At 34.2% G+C, this 15,217-nt stretch overlaps 2 protein-coding genes across 4 annotated transcripts; one reads left to right on the top strand and one right to left on the bottom strand.

The window, feature by feature from the left end:
• Positions 1 to 63: 63 nt before the first annotated feature.
• LOC131523147 (gap junction epsilon-1 protein) lies at positions 64 to 5,277 on the bottom strand. Of its 2 annotated transcripts, none has more exons than XM_058749242.1 (3): positions 5,237 to 5,277; positions 1,575 to 1,757; positions 64 to 890 (listed from the first exon to the last, which is right to left on the bottom strand). In XM_058749242.1, the coding sequence occupies exons 1-3, from the start codon at positions 5,273 to 5,275 to the stop codon at positions 495 to 497; spliced, it is 618 nt and encodes a 205-aa protein (XP_058605225.1). In that variant the 5' UTR covers positions 5,276 to 5,277; the 3' UTR covers positions 64 to 494. The 2 variants fall into 2 exon arrangements, with proteins under 2 accessions (XP_058605225.1, XP_058605226.1); XM_058749243.1 differs by lacking the exon at positions 5,237 to 5,277 and adding an exon at positions 1,858 to 1,994.
• Positions 5,278 to 7,238: 1,961 nt separating this feature from the next.
• txlnbb (taxilin beta b) lies at positions 7,239 to 15,007 on the top strand. 2 transcript variants are annotated; one of them, XM_058748414.1, is made up of 10 exons: positions 7,239 to 7,372; positions 9,197 to 9,419; positions 9,532 to 9,623; positions 10,479 to 10,649; positions 11,108 to 11,302; positions 12,372 to 12,491; positions 12,674 to 12,748; positions 12,834 to 12,926; positions 14,019 to 14,114; positions 14,411 to 15,007. In XM_058748414.1, the coding sequence occupies exons 2-10, from the start codon at positions 9,212 to 9,214 to the stop codon at positions 14,948 to 14,950; spliced, it is 1,590 nt and encodes a 529-aa protein (XP_058604397.1). In that variant the 5' UTR covers positions 7,239 to 7,372; positions 9,197 to 9,211; the 3' UTR covers positions 14,951 to 15,007. The 2 variants fall into 2 exon arrangements, with proteins under 2 accessions (XP_058604397.1, XP_058604398.1); XM_058748415.1 differs by having other exon boundaries at positions 7,291 to 7,372; positions 9,200 to 9,419.
• The last annotated feature ends 210 nt before the right edge of the window (positions 15,008 to 15,217 follow it).

Below are 15,217 nucleotides of genomic sequence, written 5' to 3'. Positions count from 1 at the left end.
CTTGTTGACAGTGTTCTTACCTCAAAATGAAATATGCATATTAATAATAATAAACAAACCAGAGAAGTAAGTATATTTTCATCTCTAATGTTTTTAAATATCCAGATTATTTAGCACACAATCATATGCTGCTTTTTGCATTATTTTGTATTTTTCTAATCACTAATTCTATAGTAAGCATAATTTCAGTGAAAAGTGTAATTGGACATTTAATATTTGTAATGATACATCTACAATAATACACAAGACGGTGACGTTTCATTACAACACGAGTCATTGATTGTTTTAGAGAATAAGTAAAATGAACAGTAGATTATTATTGTGCAAAATCTTTACAAACACTTATTTCTGCCTCTTAAAATGTGTTTCACAGAGAGGTAGAAAATAATGTCAAAACAACTGGATGGAAGGCATGCAATCGTACAGTTTGATTCTATGAAAAATGTCTATTAAACATTTGCATTTTTTGTGTGCTATTTTCAAGCTGGTGATTGTCACTGATGTGTTAAATAGCCCAGCCTTCTGCAGAGGATTTCAAAAATCTCAGCCATACACAAAATCATGGTGATAATGGTGAAAATGTACATTGCACTGAGGAAGATGGTCTTTTCGAAGTGCTCAGGTACCATACACTTGGTGAAGTTGAATGTCTTGTCCAGTGAACTGGCATCACAGAAGTACAGCGAATGAACCAGGAATCCAAAGAGACGACTCTGGAGCCAGAATGCTGCCACCTCCAGGACGATCCGTAACAGTACAGAAATGATGTAGAACACTGTGTATGTTGGTCGTTCCAGAATATCCTCTTGGGCTATGTTTTTATATGCTGCATACAGATGGAATACGGCCCCTGGAACAAGAACCGTCACTAGCTGCAGGGCCCAAAACACCTGCCAAAACAAAAGTTTTCCACAACGAATATTTTGTAAGGAAGGTTCATTTTTTGTAAATAGTAAATAGCTTTGTAAACCTTTCTTGCAAAAAAAAAAAAAAGAGAGAGAATAAATAAATAAATCTTTTGTAATATTATAAATGGTTTTTGACAAATGAATTGCATCCTTGCTGAATAAAGGAATTTTTAAATCTTACTTACCCCAAACTTTTGAATGGTAATGTATCATGATTTCCATAAAATATATTCAAATTAAAACTATTATACACTTAAGACTGAAGTAATGATGCTGAAAATAATCTTTGCATCACAGGGATAAATTACATTTTAAAATATATTCAAATAGAAAACAATACTTTTGAATTGTAATAATATTTCAGAATATTACCGTTTTTACTCTGTTTCCTAAATAAAATAGCCCGATAATGGAGAATCTTAAATCTTTTTTTTTTTTTAGATATTTAAGTGTAAAATAAAATAAAACCATAAAATGATTGTACAAATAGTTTTAAAATTACAACATTTAAACTGTATGTGACAACTTGTTTTACATTATGTAAATCTCTGAGAACACTGTTCAGTCTTTCTTAACTCAAAACTTTAGTTCTTGTAAAAACTTGGCTGTTGTTTTTTTTAAATCTCACACTCAATTAAAGCTTTCCATCTGTTTTTGCAATATTACCTGCGGCGTTACAGGTCTGAACTGATTGTAACAGAAGAGGTTGAGCTCCCTCCTGTCGGGGTCGCAGCTGAAATGAAGGGCTTCATTCCCGTAAACCGCAAATCCCAGAACGCCCAGGAAGAACATGCGCACAGAGCCAAAAAACAGGGTGTGGAACTGACCAATCACAGTCGGAGGCCGGAGCTACAAAAACACCGCGAATCAAACAAGATAAAACAAAATTGGTACGTCACAACTTACATAGAACAATATAATTTAAAGCAACTTCATATATATTTTTTACCTTAAAATATCAGTTTTAAAAAATCCACACTACCCCAGTGATTTTAAATGACTAATTTGCGAAGCTTCGAAACCATTGCGAATTATTTGTTTTGAATCAGTGATTCGGAGCACATAGCCTAAACTGCTGAAGTCACGTGATTTCAGTAAATGAGGCTTCGTTACGTCACAACTTTTTCGAAATGTTTAGGTATTTCAGTTATCAGTTCAGTGAGGTCATGAACCAGTATGTGTTTTTTTTTACCTAATTCTGGGGTCCATTATAGTTTTGTATACATTTTTTAATGACACATCTGTATAATAAAAAGGAAGAGTAGTCTCTGATTAACCACACATAGCCTATACACATATGTGACCCTGGACCACAAAAACAGTCATAAGGGTAAATTTTTCTAAATTGAGATTTATACATCAAATGAAAACTGAATAAATTAGCTTTCCATTGATGTATGGTTTGTTAGGATCAGACAATATTTGGCTGAGATACAACTAGCCTATTTAAAAATCTGGAATCTGAGGGTGCAATAAAAAAATAAATTAAAAAAAATCAAAATATTGAGAAAATCGCCTTTAAAGTTGTCCAAATGAAGTTCTTATCAATGCATATCCTATTAATAATCAAAAATGAAGTTTTGATATATTTACGGTACGAAATTTACAAAATATCTTCATGGAACATGATATTTACTTAATATCCCAATGATTTTTGGCATAAAAGAAAAATCTATAATTTTGACCCATACAGGTGCATCTCAATAAATTAGAATGTCGTGGAAAAGTTTTATTTATTTCAGTAATTCAACTCAAATTGTGGAACTCGTGTATTAAATAAATTCAGTGCACACAGACTGAAGTAGTTTAAGTCTTTGATTCTTTTAATTGTGATGATTTTGGCTCACATTTAACAAAATCTCAACAAATTAGAATATGGTGACATGCCAATCAGCTAATCAACTCAAAACACCTGCAAAGCTTTCCTGAGCTTTCAAAATGGTCTCTCAGTTTGGTTCACTAGGCTACACAATCATGGGGAAGACTGCTGATCTGACAGCTGTCCAGAAGACAATCATTGACGCCCTTCACAAGGAGGGTAAGCCACAAACATTCATTGTCAAAGAAGCTGGCTGTTCACAGAGTGCTGTATCCAAGCATGTTAACAGAAAGTTGAGTGGAAGGAAAAAGTGTGGAAGAAAAAGATGCACAACCAACCGAGAGAACCGCAGCTTTATGAGGATTGTCAAGCAAAATCAATTCAAGAATGTGGGTGAACTTCACAAGGAATGGACTGAGGCTGGGGTCAAGGCATCAAGAGCCACCACACACAGACGTGTCAAGGAATTTGGCTACAGTTGTCGTATTCCTCTTGTTAAGCTACTCCTGAACCACAGACAACGTCAGAGGCGTCTTACCTGGGCTAAGGAGAAGAACTGGACTGTTGCCCAGTGGTCCAAAGTCCTCTTTTCAGATGAGAGCAAGTTTTGTATTTGATTTGGAAACCAAGGTACTAGAGTCTGGATGAAGGGTGGAGAAGTTGCTTGAAGTCCAGTGTTAAGTTTCCACAGTCTGTGATGATTTGGGGTGCAATGTCATCTGCTGGTTTTGGTCCATTGTGTTTTTTGAAAACCAAAGTCACTGCACCCGTTTACCAAGAAATTTTGGAGCACTTCATGCTTCCTTCTGCTGACCAGCTTTTTAAAGATGCTGATTTAATTTTCCAGCAGGATTTGGCACCTGCACACACTGCCAAAAGCACCAAAAGTTGGTTAAATGACTATGGTGTTGGTGTGCTTGACTGGCCAGCAAACTCACCAGACCTGAACCCCAGAGAGAATCTATGGGGTATTGTCAAGAGGAAAATGAGAAACAAGAGACCAAAAAATGCAGATGAGCTGAAGGCCACTGTCAAAGAAACCTGGGCTTCCATACCACCTCAGCAGTGCCACAAACTGATCACCTCCATGCCACGCCGAATTGAGGCAGTAATTAAAGCAAAAGGAGCCCCTACCAAGTATTGAGTACATATACAGTAAATGAGCATACTTTCCAGAAGGCCAACAATTCACTAAAAAATTTTTATTGGTCTTATGAAGTATTCTAATTTATTGAGTGAATTGGTGGGTTTTTGTTAAATGTGAGCTAAAATCATCACAATTAAAAGAACCAAAGATTTAAACTACTTCAGTCTGTGTGCATTGAATTTATTTAATACACGAGTTTCACAATTTGAGTTGAATTACTGAAATAAATGAACTTTTCCACGACATTCTAATTTATTGAGATGCACCTGTACAGTGTTACAAATATAGCCTACCTGTGCTACTTATGTTTTGTGGTCCGGGGTCACATATTAGCTATAGGCTACATACTCTGTGGTGATTTGTTGGTTGCAGATGACTTGTTAGTTGCATTTCATAGATTACACTTTCAATAAAACATTTGCAATGGGTTTTTATAAGCTGTTTTATGCATGTTTTGGCATGAGTTTTTGTTGCATAGACATTTTTGACCAGCATGCGTCACTAGTGTTTGGCGTTTTGAGCGCTTCGAAAAGTTGAGTCGTTTTGCGAAGCAACTGGTTCAATTCATTCAAAGTTTCGAAGCGCTTTGTTTCTCCCATGTTGTGGGAGATGAGCGGGTACGAAATTCCGCGATTGCTTTACGGCAGTCGTACACAGCTACACGACAATGAATTCCACTCAGGGGGCTTTAAAAAATACACAAAACTACATACAGTTGCTTTATGACCATTGAAAAAACAAAACTGTTGAAAACAAATGTTCTCTAAAACATTTTTTTTTTTTTAAATGTTTACTTAATTTATTATGAAGCATCCATTAAAACTAAATATATGACCCTAGACCACAAAACCAGTCATAAGTGTAAATTTTTCGAAATTGAGATTTATGCATCATCTGAATAAATAAGCGTCCCATTGATGTATGGTTCGTTATGATCGGATAATATTTGACCGAGATACAACTATTTGAAAATCTGGAATCTGAGGGTGCAAAAAAATCTAAATATTGTGAAAATCACCTTTAAAGTTGTCCAAATGAAGTTCTTAGCAATGCATATTACTAATCAAAAATGAAGTTTTTATATATTTACGATAAGAAATTTGAAAAATATCTTCATGGAACATGATCTTTACTAAATATCCTAATGATTTTTGGCATAACAGAACAATGGATAATTTTGACCCATACAATGTATTTTTGTCTATTGCTACAAATATACCCCAGCGACTTAAGACTGGTTTTGTGGTCCAGGGTCACATATATTAAAATGCCGAAAACCTAATAATGTGATTTCTTGATTTTGCCACAAAAAATCCGAAAAAATTAAATAAAAAGGAAACCGACACACATCGTCTTACTTACACATCCCTCATAGAAGTTCTTGATGTAGTTTAAGGACATGATAATATCTTTTTTCTTTCCGCTGAATTACTCTGTAATGCTTGGCCCTCATTTCAGACCTGTTGCCTTCTGCTGAGCTCCAGCTCAAACGCTGTTGACCTGTGCTGAATATTTCCCTTTCATCTGCTCTACCTTCCTCCATTTACCCATGAGGTACAAAAAGACAACAAAAAGGGAAAAACAAAAGGACTGGACATGTGGTCCACACATAATCCCCATTCAACTAGTCAGCAGAAAAAAACAGGCCTTTGAGGCATAATGGGGGAACAGCTGACAAAAATCCAACAAATGTAAGGCTTAAAGTGAAATTAAAGAAATGTAGACATGGAAATAAAACAAATGCAACAGCTGATGTTTTCAAAACAAGCTTGTAAAGGTTTTTACAATATTGCTTATGCCTTTTTTGAAAGTTGCACGCATATGCAAACATGCTTGCATACATGCAGTCATTTCAGGATGTAGCATTTTCAAGTTTGATTTAAAAAGCATCACCAGAATGAACAAACAAAAAATTAATTCATTTTGATTATATTTTGTAAACTTACCAGCCTAATCCCAAGTGGACAGTTTGTCCTCTTCATTTAACCAAGCATAGAGCAAGACCTCATGGGAAATAATTGTCTGTCCCAGCACTGTCACGAATCAAAGCTGATGAAGTCACTAATTAAAAGATCAGCATTTATCCATGTGGCTTTCATGTGCGATCTGTGCAATCCCATGCAAACAGAGGGTCATACCGTGCGATCCTGAAAACATGGCGCTCTGAGAGCCGGGCTCTGCTGATAGACTCTTTTCACACCGAGATTAATGGAGGCTTGGTCAGAATATCTGGGCTGCTCAGAGCATTGGTTATAGAGCTGCAGTGGACTGTATAATAAAGAACTTTTGAAGTAAATGTTGGAGTTATGCTTACTGTGCATGCATACTTTCCAAATTATTTGGTCTTTTTAAAATAATTTTTAAAAGTTTTTTTTTTTTTTAAATATATTTTTAAAGATTTTGCATTTGTTACATTATTTCATCATAATTAAGCACATTACTGCAGAATAGTAATTTTTCATTTTAAATCATCATAGACTGAAGGTAGTAACATGAATAAAAACATGCTGCACAAATACTTTTTATACAATTCAAATAATAGTATAATATTTTTGATATTATCCATGATTAATTCATGAGAATTCATTTTTTATTACATGAATATAATGGAAAATGGCAAGAAAATATCCTTAGTTGTCATGAAACAAATCCCACAATTAAAAAATCAATCAATCAATCAACGAAGTGAAATATGACATATTCTTGACATTTCTTGAGATTCACAATTTCATATTATAATATCATTTTAAATAAGCATAAATTATAAGTAACTGTAACTATATAATATTGTATATAGTTGTTAAAAAAAAAGGAAAACACAAAACATTTGTGAGATTAAAGAATTTAGTTTGCATACGTTTTAATAGCATACATGTCTGGTAACAATATTAATATTTAATAATGTCTTTGTATGTGTATTTCTTGTACAATGAAAAACTAAAACTAAAAAACAAACACAAATGCAACCAACCAATCACACACACACACACACACATAGTCATTTAGCAGACACTTTTATCCAAATATATATATATATATATATATATATATATATATATATATATTTTTATATTTTTTTGTACCCAACATTTAGAGTGAGAGTAAGTGAGAAGTTGTGAGAAAATATGCTTAATTTATATTAAACTACTAATCTCTCAATGCAAAAAACAACAGCAAAAACAAAAAGTTAAATAGATCTGGACTTCTTGACATTTCATGAGATTCACAATTTCCTATTATAATATTAAATTTCTAATGCTCTGATTGGTTTTGAAACATTTTTGCCTATGTCTTTCATGTCTACAGATTTCACAACAATCAGACAGTGTTTGACAGAACTCACGCAGATAATCTACAGAGCATGAATTGAGTCTCAGCCTCCTGATTATTTTGAGGTCTGTCTGCCTCCTGCAGCAGCTGCGTTTGTCCTGTCAGCCGCTCTGAGAGCTTCTGCTGCTCTCACTTACTCACTCACTCACTCACTCACTACTCCTGCTGGTAAGTGTTTCCTCATGTCTCCTCAACTTTACATGCACTGTCTTCATAGCTTTTAAAATGTGAACTGGTTTGACTGCATGTTTGATTGTCATACAGTAAAGGTAAATATATATATATCGACATGTGTTCAGCATGAAAACCACGTTTCAGTGTAACGCAGCATGTGTTTTTAGACTGGATTTCTGTCTATTCTGTCAATTTCTTGAAAGTCTTGTGTGTCTGTTCCTTGAAGATCTAATCCTTGAGTATATCAAGAGCAAGAGGACTGGAAATACATTCAAATGCATGAAGGTTCAGTGTAGGTCAACTGGAAGGCAGAAAAACATTATGATATATAAAAATATTTTGCATTAAAAACAGCTTTTTCTAAATGTCGTGTGCAATGCCGTTTTACAACATATAATTTGAACACTCATGAACGCTGACATGCTGGAGAATAAACAGACAAGTTGACCATATTAAGAGTCTCTTGAAATAGACTCCAGGCCATGAACAGGTGCCATGTGCCGTTCTTGTGAAAGGGGGAGTTATCAGCCTGGACAGAGCGGCTAAATTTAACCAGATGAACAGGGCAAACAGACAGGCGCTTCGTAGCTCAGAGGATAAACAACCACAAACATCTCTTTACAATAATTAAGAGCAAATACACAAGCAGTCATCGCACGTCATGATCTTTTAAACATATATGGGTGATTCTAAGAACTTTTAAAGATTCCATTAAAGCTTTAGTTTAAAGTATGTTTAGTTTTAAATTATTCGTGAATAGTGATACAATCTTCACAAAATCTTTGAGTATTTATGTATAAAAATTTGTTCATTAGTTTATAACCAAAAATTGCTGTCCCTGCTATTGCATGTCTTTAGCATCCCACACTGTAAAAATTTTTTTAAATTTACGGTAAAAAACCGGCAGCTGTGGTTGCCGGAATTCTACCGTAAAAAATACGGTAACAAAATTTTAGGTTTTACGGTTTTAACTTAAATTTACAGTTAAATACCGTAATTTCATTAACTGATATAATGTTAATATACCAACCTAATAAAGTACTGAAATCTGTTTTGTACCTTTGAAATACACTGATAACCACCAAATGCAGGTGGTGATGACAAAGTCACACAATGAACAAAAGCCCATCACAAGCAGCTTTTAAATAATAACATATAGAAGGTGCACAGTGTCACTCACACAAGCACTAAACACCATCATGGTTAAAACATTCAGTTTTTTTAATGTACTTAACTTAAAAACATTAAAAATCTTCTGAAATCATTTTTTTTGGCTGGGATCATGCCTAACATTTTACAAAATGGTTTCGTTTTTTTAAAGAAGGATTAAAAGTGTGAATTTCTATAATTCATTAATTCACAAAAAAAAAAAAAAAAAATATATATATATATATATATATATATATATATATGAAAAAAAAGATGTTATGAATCAAAGTAGACTAACTTTAGAAACCATTACCATCACATTAAACAGTATCAAAACTTGTGATACATTTTAATTTTGTGTAATTTCAAGCACACTGTATAAACTGTATTATTTTTCAAAGTTGCAAATAAATGAAAGATTACTGGAGTACATTTTAGAATCATTCTAGTTCAAATTTCTTCTTTATTTCAATGTGTTACTTGCTGTTTCTTTAATTGTTTGTTAAATTTACTAGCTATTTCTGAGTGAAAAATGTTTCAAAGTAAAATAATAAAAGAATCACCCTTACACTACTAAAAACATTTAATCCGAATCAAAACCTGTGATGTGAACGGCTCTGTTGTTCAGTCTAAAAGCTTAAAAGGATTCATCCCGTCATCTCTCAACAGCAGATTTCCATCAGAATGGAGAGCTGTGCCCAGTCTACAAACGGTGACACCAAGGCTGAAGTGACCCATGACCTCACCGAGGATCTGAGTCAGCAGCTGGAGGACATCATCAGCACCTATCAGGTCACCGAACAGCCAGGGGAGGCCGAGGATGTTGAGGAAGAGGCCGTTGCAGACAAGACCAAAGACCAGAAAATGGAGAAGAAGATGCTGAAAGGCCTCGGTGAGTCACATGCAAGATATTTAACTCATACTCTATTTGAAATGTGATTCGTGATCAATTAAATCTAATTATTTTCCTACTTGATGCTATCATACTGTGTGACTAATCACAGGGAAGGAAGCCATGCAGCTCATGCAGAGCCTGAATAAACTCGGAAGCCCTGAACAGAAACTGGAGGCTCTCATTAAAAAACACGCTGAACTGGTGAGTACAGTCATCAACAATACTCTGCCTTTGAAACATAAAAACAAATGACACTTTTTAACAAGCTACCTCACTGTACTATATGAAAATGAAATTATACTATATGAACTAAAGAAAAAAGGTATTCACACATGCATTTGGAAAAAATCTGCCCCTTTTTAATTCTTTTTTTGACTTTGTGAAAACATTTTAAGTATTAAAAAAAAAACGGTAACACTTTACAATAAGGTTCATTAGTTAACAACATTAGAAAACATGAACTAAGAATGAACAATACTTCTACAGCATTTATTAAACAGTTAATGTTAATTTCAGCATTTACCAATGCATTATTAAAATCACAAGTTGTGTTTGTTAACATTAGTTAATGTGCTGTGAACTAACATAAATAAACAACATTAACAAAGGTTAATAAATAGTGTAATAAATGCATTGTTCATTGTTTGTTAGTTAATAAATTAAAACAGCAAGACCTTGCATTCGTCTATGTTAAAATACTTTTATTTCAGTACAGTTTTGTTTTGGATTGTCCCATAGTAACCTGTCTTATACATATAATAAATAAATAGCTGAACTGAACTACTAAAGACAATAGTCAACAATGTTCTGTCTTTGTTTTCATAAAAATTGAACTGTTCTACCTTTGCAACGTTAAAAAATAAACTTAAATAAATATTTAAATAATAGTAAAATAAATAAATAATAAAACAAACACATAAATGAATTAGTAAAAAATAATAATATTAAAATAATTTAATATTTCTCTAAGCTGTCTTTTCAGAGATATTATATTAAAATGGCTTTCTCTTAAATAAAAGAGATCATAATTATATTATGTGTACATGTAACCTGCAGTTGGAGGAGCACCGCTCGGACCAGAAACAGCTGAAGGTCCTGCAGAAGAAACTTCTCCAGGTGCTGAAGGAGAAGGATCAGCTTCAGAGCGAACACAGCCGAGCCGTTCTGGCCCGCAGCAAACTAGAAGGCCTGTGCAGAGAGCTGCAAAGACACAACAAGACGCTAAAGGTGACAATATCATCTCATGTCATGATATCATCTGAGCTTGTTTGAACCACTGATATCTGCTAACGAGCGCAAATCAAAACCTGCAAACTATATCAAAAAGTAAAAGTGTGTCAGTATAAGGGTTGTAACATTAAACATTCTATCAGTGTTAAGAAGGCGCACTGAAATCACAGTTTTTTACTATACAAATTCACACACTGGAAAAAAAAAAAGATTGTAGGAGTTACTCTAAAACAATTTTCACTCAGAAACTGCTAGTAAATAAAAGTCACAAACAATAAATAAAAACTCACAAATAACAAGTGATACATTTTTTACAGTGTAAAATCGTTTATATTTTTCCCTGTACAAACATAATATAATAAATCATAAATTATGGCATTACGATAAAGTTATTTTTACTAAAACTATAAAACATTGACACACAACTCATATCCACCATCATGCTTTTGGTGCAGGAGGAAACTCTACAGCGGTGCCGTGAAGATGATCTGAAGCGGAAGGAAATCACCACACACTTCCAGAGCACGCTGACGGACATCCAGGCCCAGATCGAGGAGCACAGCAGCCGAAACAACAAACTGTGCCAGGAGAACAGCGACCTGGCGGAGAAACTCAAGGACCTCATATCTAAATATGACCAGCGAGAGGCGGTGAGGGAAAACTACAGGACATCACTCTGGTTTGACCTGAGATCACATCATTTAAAGCATTTATTATTATTATAATATATTATTTTAAATACTTTATTTTTGTTTTCATTTTCTTTTTTAAATAAGTCCATATAGTTTTTTGATTCATTTTTATTTCAATGTTAGTTATTTTATCACATTAAGTTAAACAAAAAAATTTGTCCAAGATGCAGATGAGTGTGTTTCTTTATCGGAGCAGATTTGGAGAAATTTAGCAATCACTTACCAATGAATCCCTCACTAATGAACCAATGGATCCTCAGCAGTGAATGGGTGCCGTCAGAATGAGAGTCCAAACAGCTGATAAAAACATCACAATAATCCACAAGTAATCCACACCACTCCAGTACAGTCCATCAATTAACGTCTTGAGAAGCGAAAAGCTGCATGTTTTTTAAGAAACAAATCCATCATTAAGACATTTTTAACTTCAAACCATTGAATCAGGAGAGAAATATGCACAGATCAAGGCAAGCACTGTTTACAAGAGAAAACAGTCCAAAACCATTCTAAACACATATATGGGTGGATTTTGATGTAAGAGGACGACAGGGGAAGGACTTTTTCACCTCAGGAAGCATTATTATGGATTATGGACTCATGGATTATGGATTATATTTTTGCCATAAGTAACAGTTTAAAGCTAAAATGCCTTGATGATTCATCTTGATGGATCTGTTTCTTACAAACACGCAGCTTTTTGCTTCACAAGCATTAATTGATGGACCGGAGTGGTGTGGATTACTTGTGGATTATTGTGGTGTTTTTATCAGCTGTTTGGACTCTCATTCTGACAGCACCCATTCACTGCAGAGGATCCATTGCTGAGCAAGTGATGGAATGCTACATTTTTCCAAATCTGTTCTGTCGAAGAAACAAACTCACCTACATCTTGGATGGCCTGAGGGTGAGTACATTTTTTAGTACTCAAATTTAAATTTTGGGGTGAACTATTGCTTTAAATAGCATGTGGATAGCAATAAATACATTTAATAAAGACTGAGAGGTTGTGTTTTTGGCCTTCATGCAGAATCTTGAAAAAGTGTTCAAGCACAGAGACCTGCAGCAGAAATTACTGGAGACAAAACTCACACAAGCCAACCTGATGCTCAAAGAAGCTGGGGAGAAACACAAGCTGGAGAAGGAACATGTGAGTAAAACATCTCAAGATTTCATATAATAAAATATATTTTTATTGCGCAAATTATATTTCTGCTAGCTAGAGTCCAATGAAGTATAAACAATGCATTACAGCCATTGTGCAATGCAGGTAACTCCTGAAATAAGTTTACTGTTGTTTTCTGGGATTGTTTACTTACTTTTTTTCTCCAGTTACTGAAGCAGACTGCAGAGGCCAAAATACAGGTTAAACTTCTGAAAGAACAAGAGACTGACATTAAGGCTCAGGTAAATTTACTTCAAATAATACACATTACTATTGTTCTCTCAAATCATATTTGTTCTGAAATTAACTAATTTCTTTTTCTGTCAGCTTGCTGTATATTCTGAGAAGTTTGATGAATTCCAAGGAACGGTGTCTAAGAGCCACAATGTGTATGCCAGCTTCAAACAGGACATGGACAAGGTGTGTATCTCTGAAATTATAAAATATTTTCTTCAAATCTTTCGATACCTTCCTCATACATACCCCCCCAACAAATTATGTATGTATTATTGAAGGTTCAGCACATACTTTTCAGAAATGTGGTGAGGTCCAATAAGGAAAAATTTTAAAACTTGTCGAAACTTGTTTAGAGTCTCACATAAAATGCATCAATGTTTAGTGTATCTCTCAGACCCTGAACACAACATTAGAGTTAATTTTTATAGCTCATCTCATGTCTTCTCATGTTTAATCAGGGTTATTATTGGTGACCAAGACTTACACTATTAAAAACATTTTTGTTAATTGAAATAAATCTGAAAATAAATTTGTTGAAAATCGTAAACTGAAGGAAAATGAGAAATGTTGCATTGGCAACAAACTAAAATAAGTTTAAGCTGAAGCACTAAAATTACTAACTGGAAATGAATAAATCTAAAACTGAAATAAAAATAAATTAAACCTAAATAGTAACATTTAAAAATAAAATAAAATCAAACCCTTTCTGTTAATTAAAAATAAAATTCTGAATTCTGTTAATTAAAAGAAATAAACTGAAATAAATCTGAAATGAAATCTGAAATCTTAAAACTAAACACAAAATCTTTTTAGCTGAAGCACTAAAATTACTAACTGGAAATGAACAAAGACTAAAACTAAACTATAACTGAATTAAAAATTAAATTAAAAAGTAATATTTAAAATAATAATAATAATAATAATAATATGACAAAAGCACACAACAAACTTACTAAAACTTTAACCTAAAATTAAAAAGAAAACTGAAAATTTAAAATAAAAGCCAATTCAAAATATGAATAAAAATGTGATGTGAAATGTGAAAATATGATACTACTGTACATAAGATGATGAACTGACTTTAACTGAGTGTTTACTGTTGTCCTTTTGTATTATTACACACTATTTTTCCTATTTAATACTGTAAAGCTGCTTTGACACAATCTGTACTGTTAAAAGTGCTACATAAATAAAGGTGACTTGACTTGATAAGAAGTCAATAAGCAGCTCGCTGTCTATCTGATGTACATGGTAAGATGTTGATTTGTCTTACAGATGGCAAAGAAGATGAAGAAGTTAGAGAAGGAGGCAGTGGCCTGGAAATCCCGTTTTGATGGCTGCAATAAAGCTCTCATTGATATGGTTGGAGATGTAAGTTGCTCAGGTTATATATCATACATCAATATTGTAGAATGCAGTTAACCATATCAGGTTTTCCAAAGAACCATTTAGTAAATAGTTCTTAAAAGAACCCCTTTTAACCATTTAATAATCTAAAAAAAACCTTTTTCCACTGTAAAGAAACTTTTTTGCATGGATGCTAAAGGTTCTTCATTTGTAAGAACTAGCTGTACAATGAGAATTAAGAGAATGAATCTTCACCCAAATAGTACTGCTGAGACTTTATAGTAGATACAGATTAATATGATCAAGATTTTCTCACGCAGAAAGCGCTGAAGGAGAAGGAGTTTGAACTCATCACCCTGAAGACCCAGAAACTGGAGAATCTGTGTAGAGCGCTTCAGGACGAGAGAAAAACCCTGTATCAGAAGCTCCACGGGTCTCAACAGCCTGGAGCCGAAGACTCAGCTGCTACCGAGCCAATCACTACTGAGGAAACTACCGAGGAAGTGGCAGTAACTAAAGAGGAAGTGACAGTCTCAACAGAAGTGGTCACTCAAGATGCAGACACTCCCATTGAACCAACATGTAAGTCTCCTGCAGATGCGACGTTGCTGACCAAAGAGCTCGCCAACCTGAAGGCAGAGAAAGCTCGGCTACAGGAACTCTCGACAGCGTTCACCATCCACCGCCACCTGCCACCAGAGGCCTACGAGGACACGAACAGCTGCGTTGAGAGTGCAGACGACACTCAGGGTGACCAACAGGTTGACACAGAGTTCAGCTTCACAGAGGAGACCATCACAGACACACTGTCTGAAGAACAACAAGATGTCAGAGACAAAGACATGCAGTCGGTTGATTAGACAGACTAATCTCAATGTCAGTTTGTCACATTCACAAATAAACTTTATACAACTACATCCATGTGTATCGTGCTTGTTTGAACTTTGACACCATGCATTCATGTAGTATTATGAATTTTATGATACATGTCATTATAAAAGACGTGAGGTTATACAAACAATGGTTATATGTGGCCACAAAACCAGTCTTAAGTGTAAATTTTTTTAAACTGAGATTTATACATCAGCTGAATAAATAAGCTTTCCATTGATGTATGGTTTGTTAGG

Source organism: Onychostoma macrolepis, chromosome 17, assembly GCF_012432095.1.
Source record: "Onychostoma macrolepis isolate SWU-2019 chromosome 17, ASM1243209v1, whole genome shotgun sequence".
Lineage (NCBI taxonomy): Eukaryota > Metazoa > Chordata > Actinopteri > Cypriniformes > Cyprinidae > Onychostoma > Onychostoma macrolepis.
This window is presented reverse-complemented; position numbering and strand designations above follow the sequence as displayed.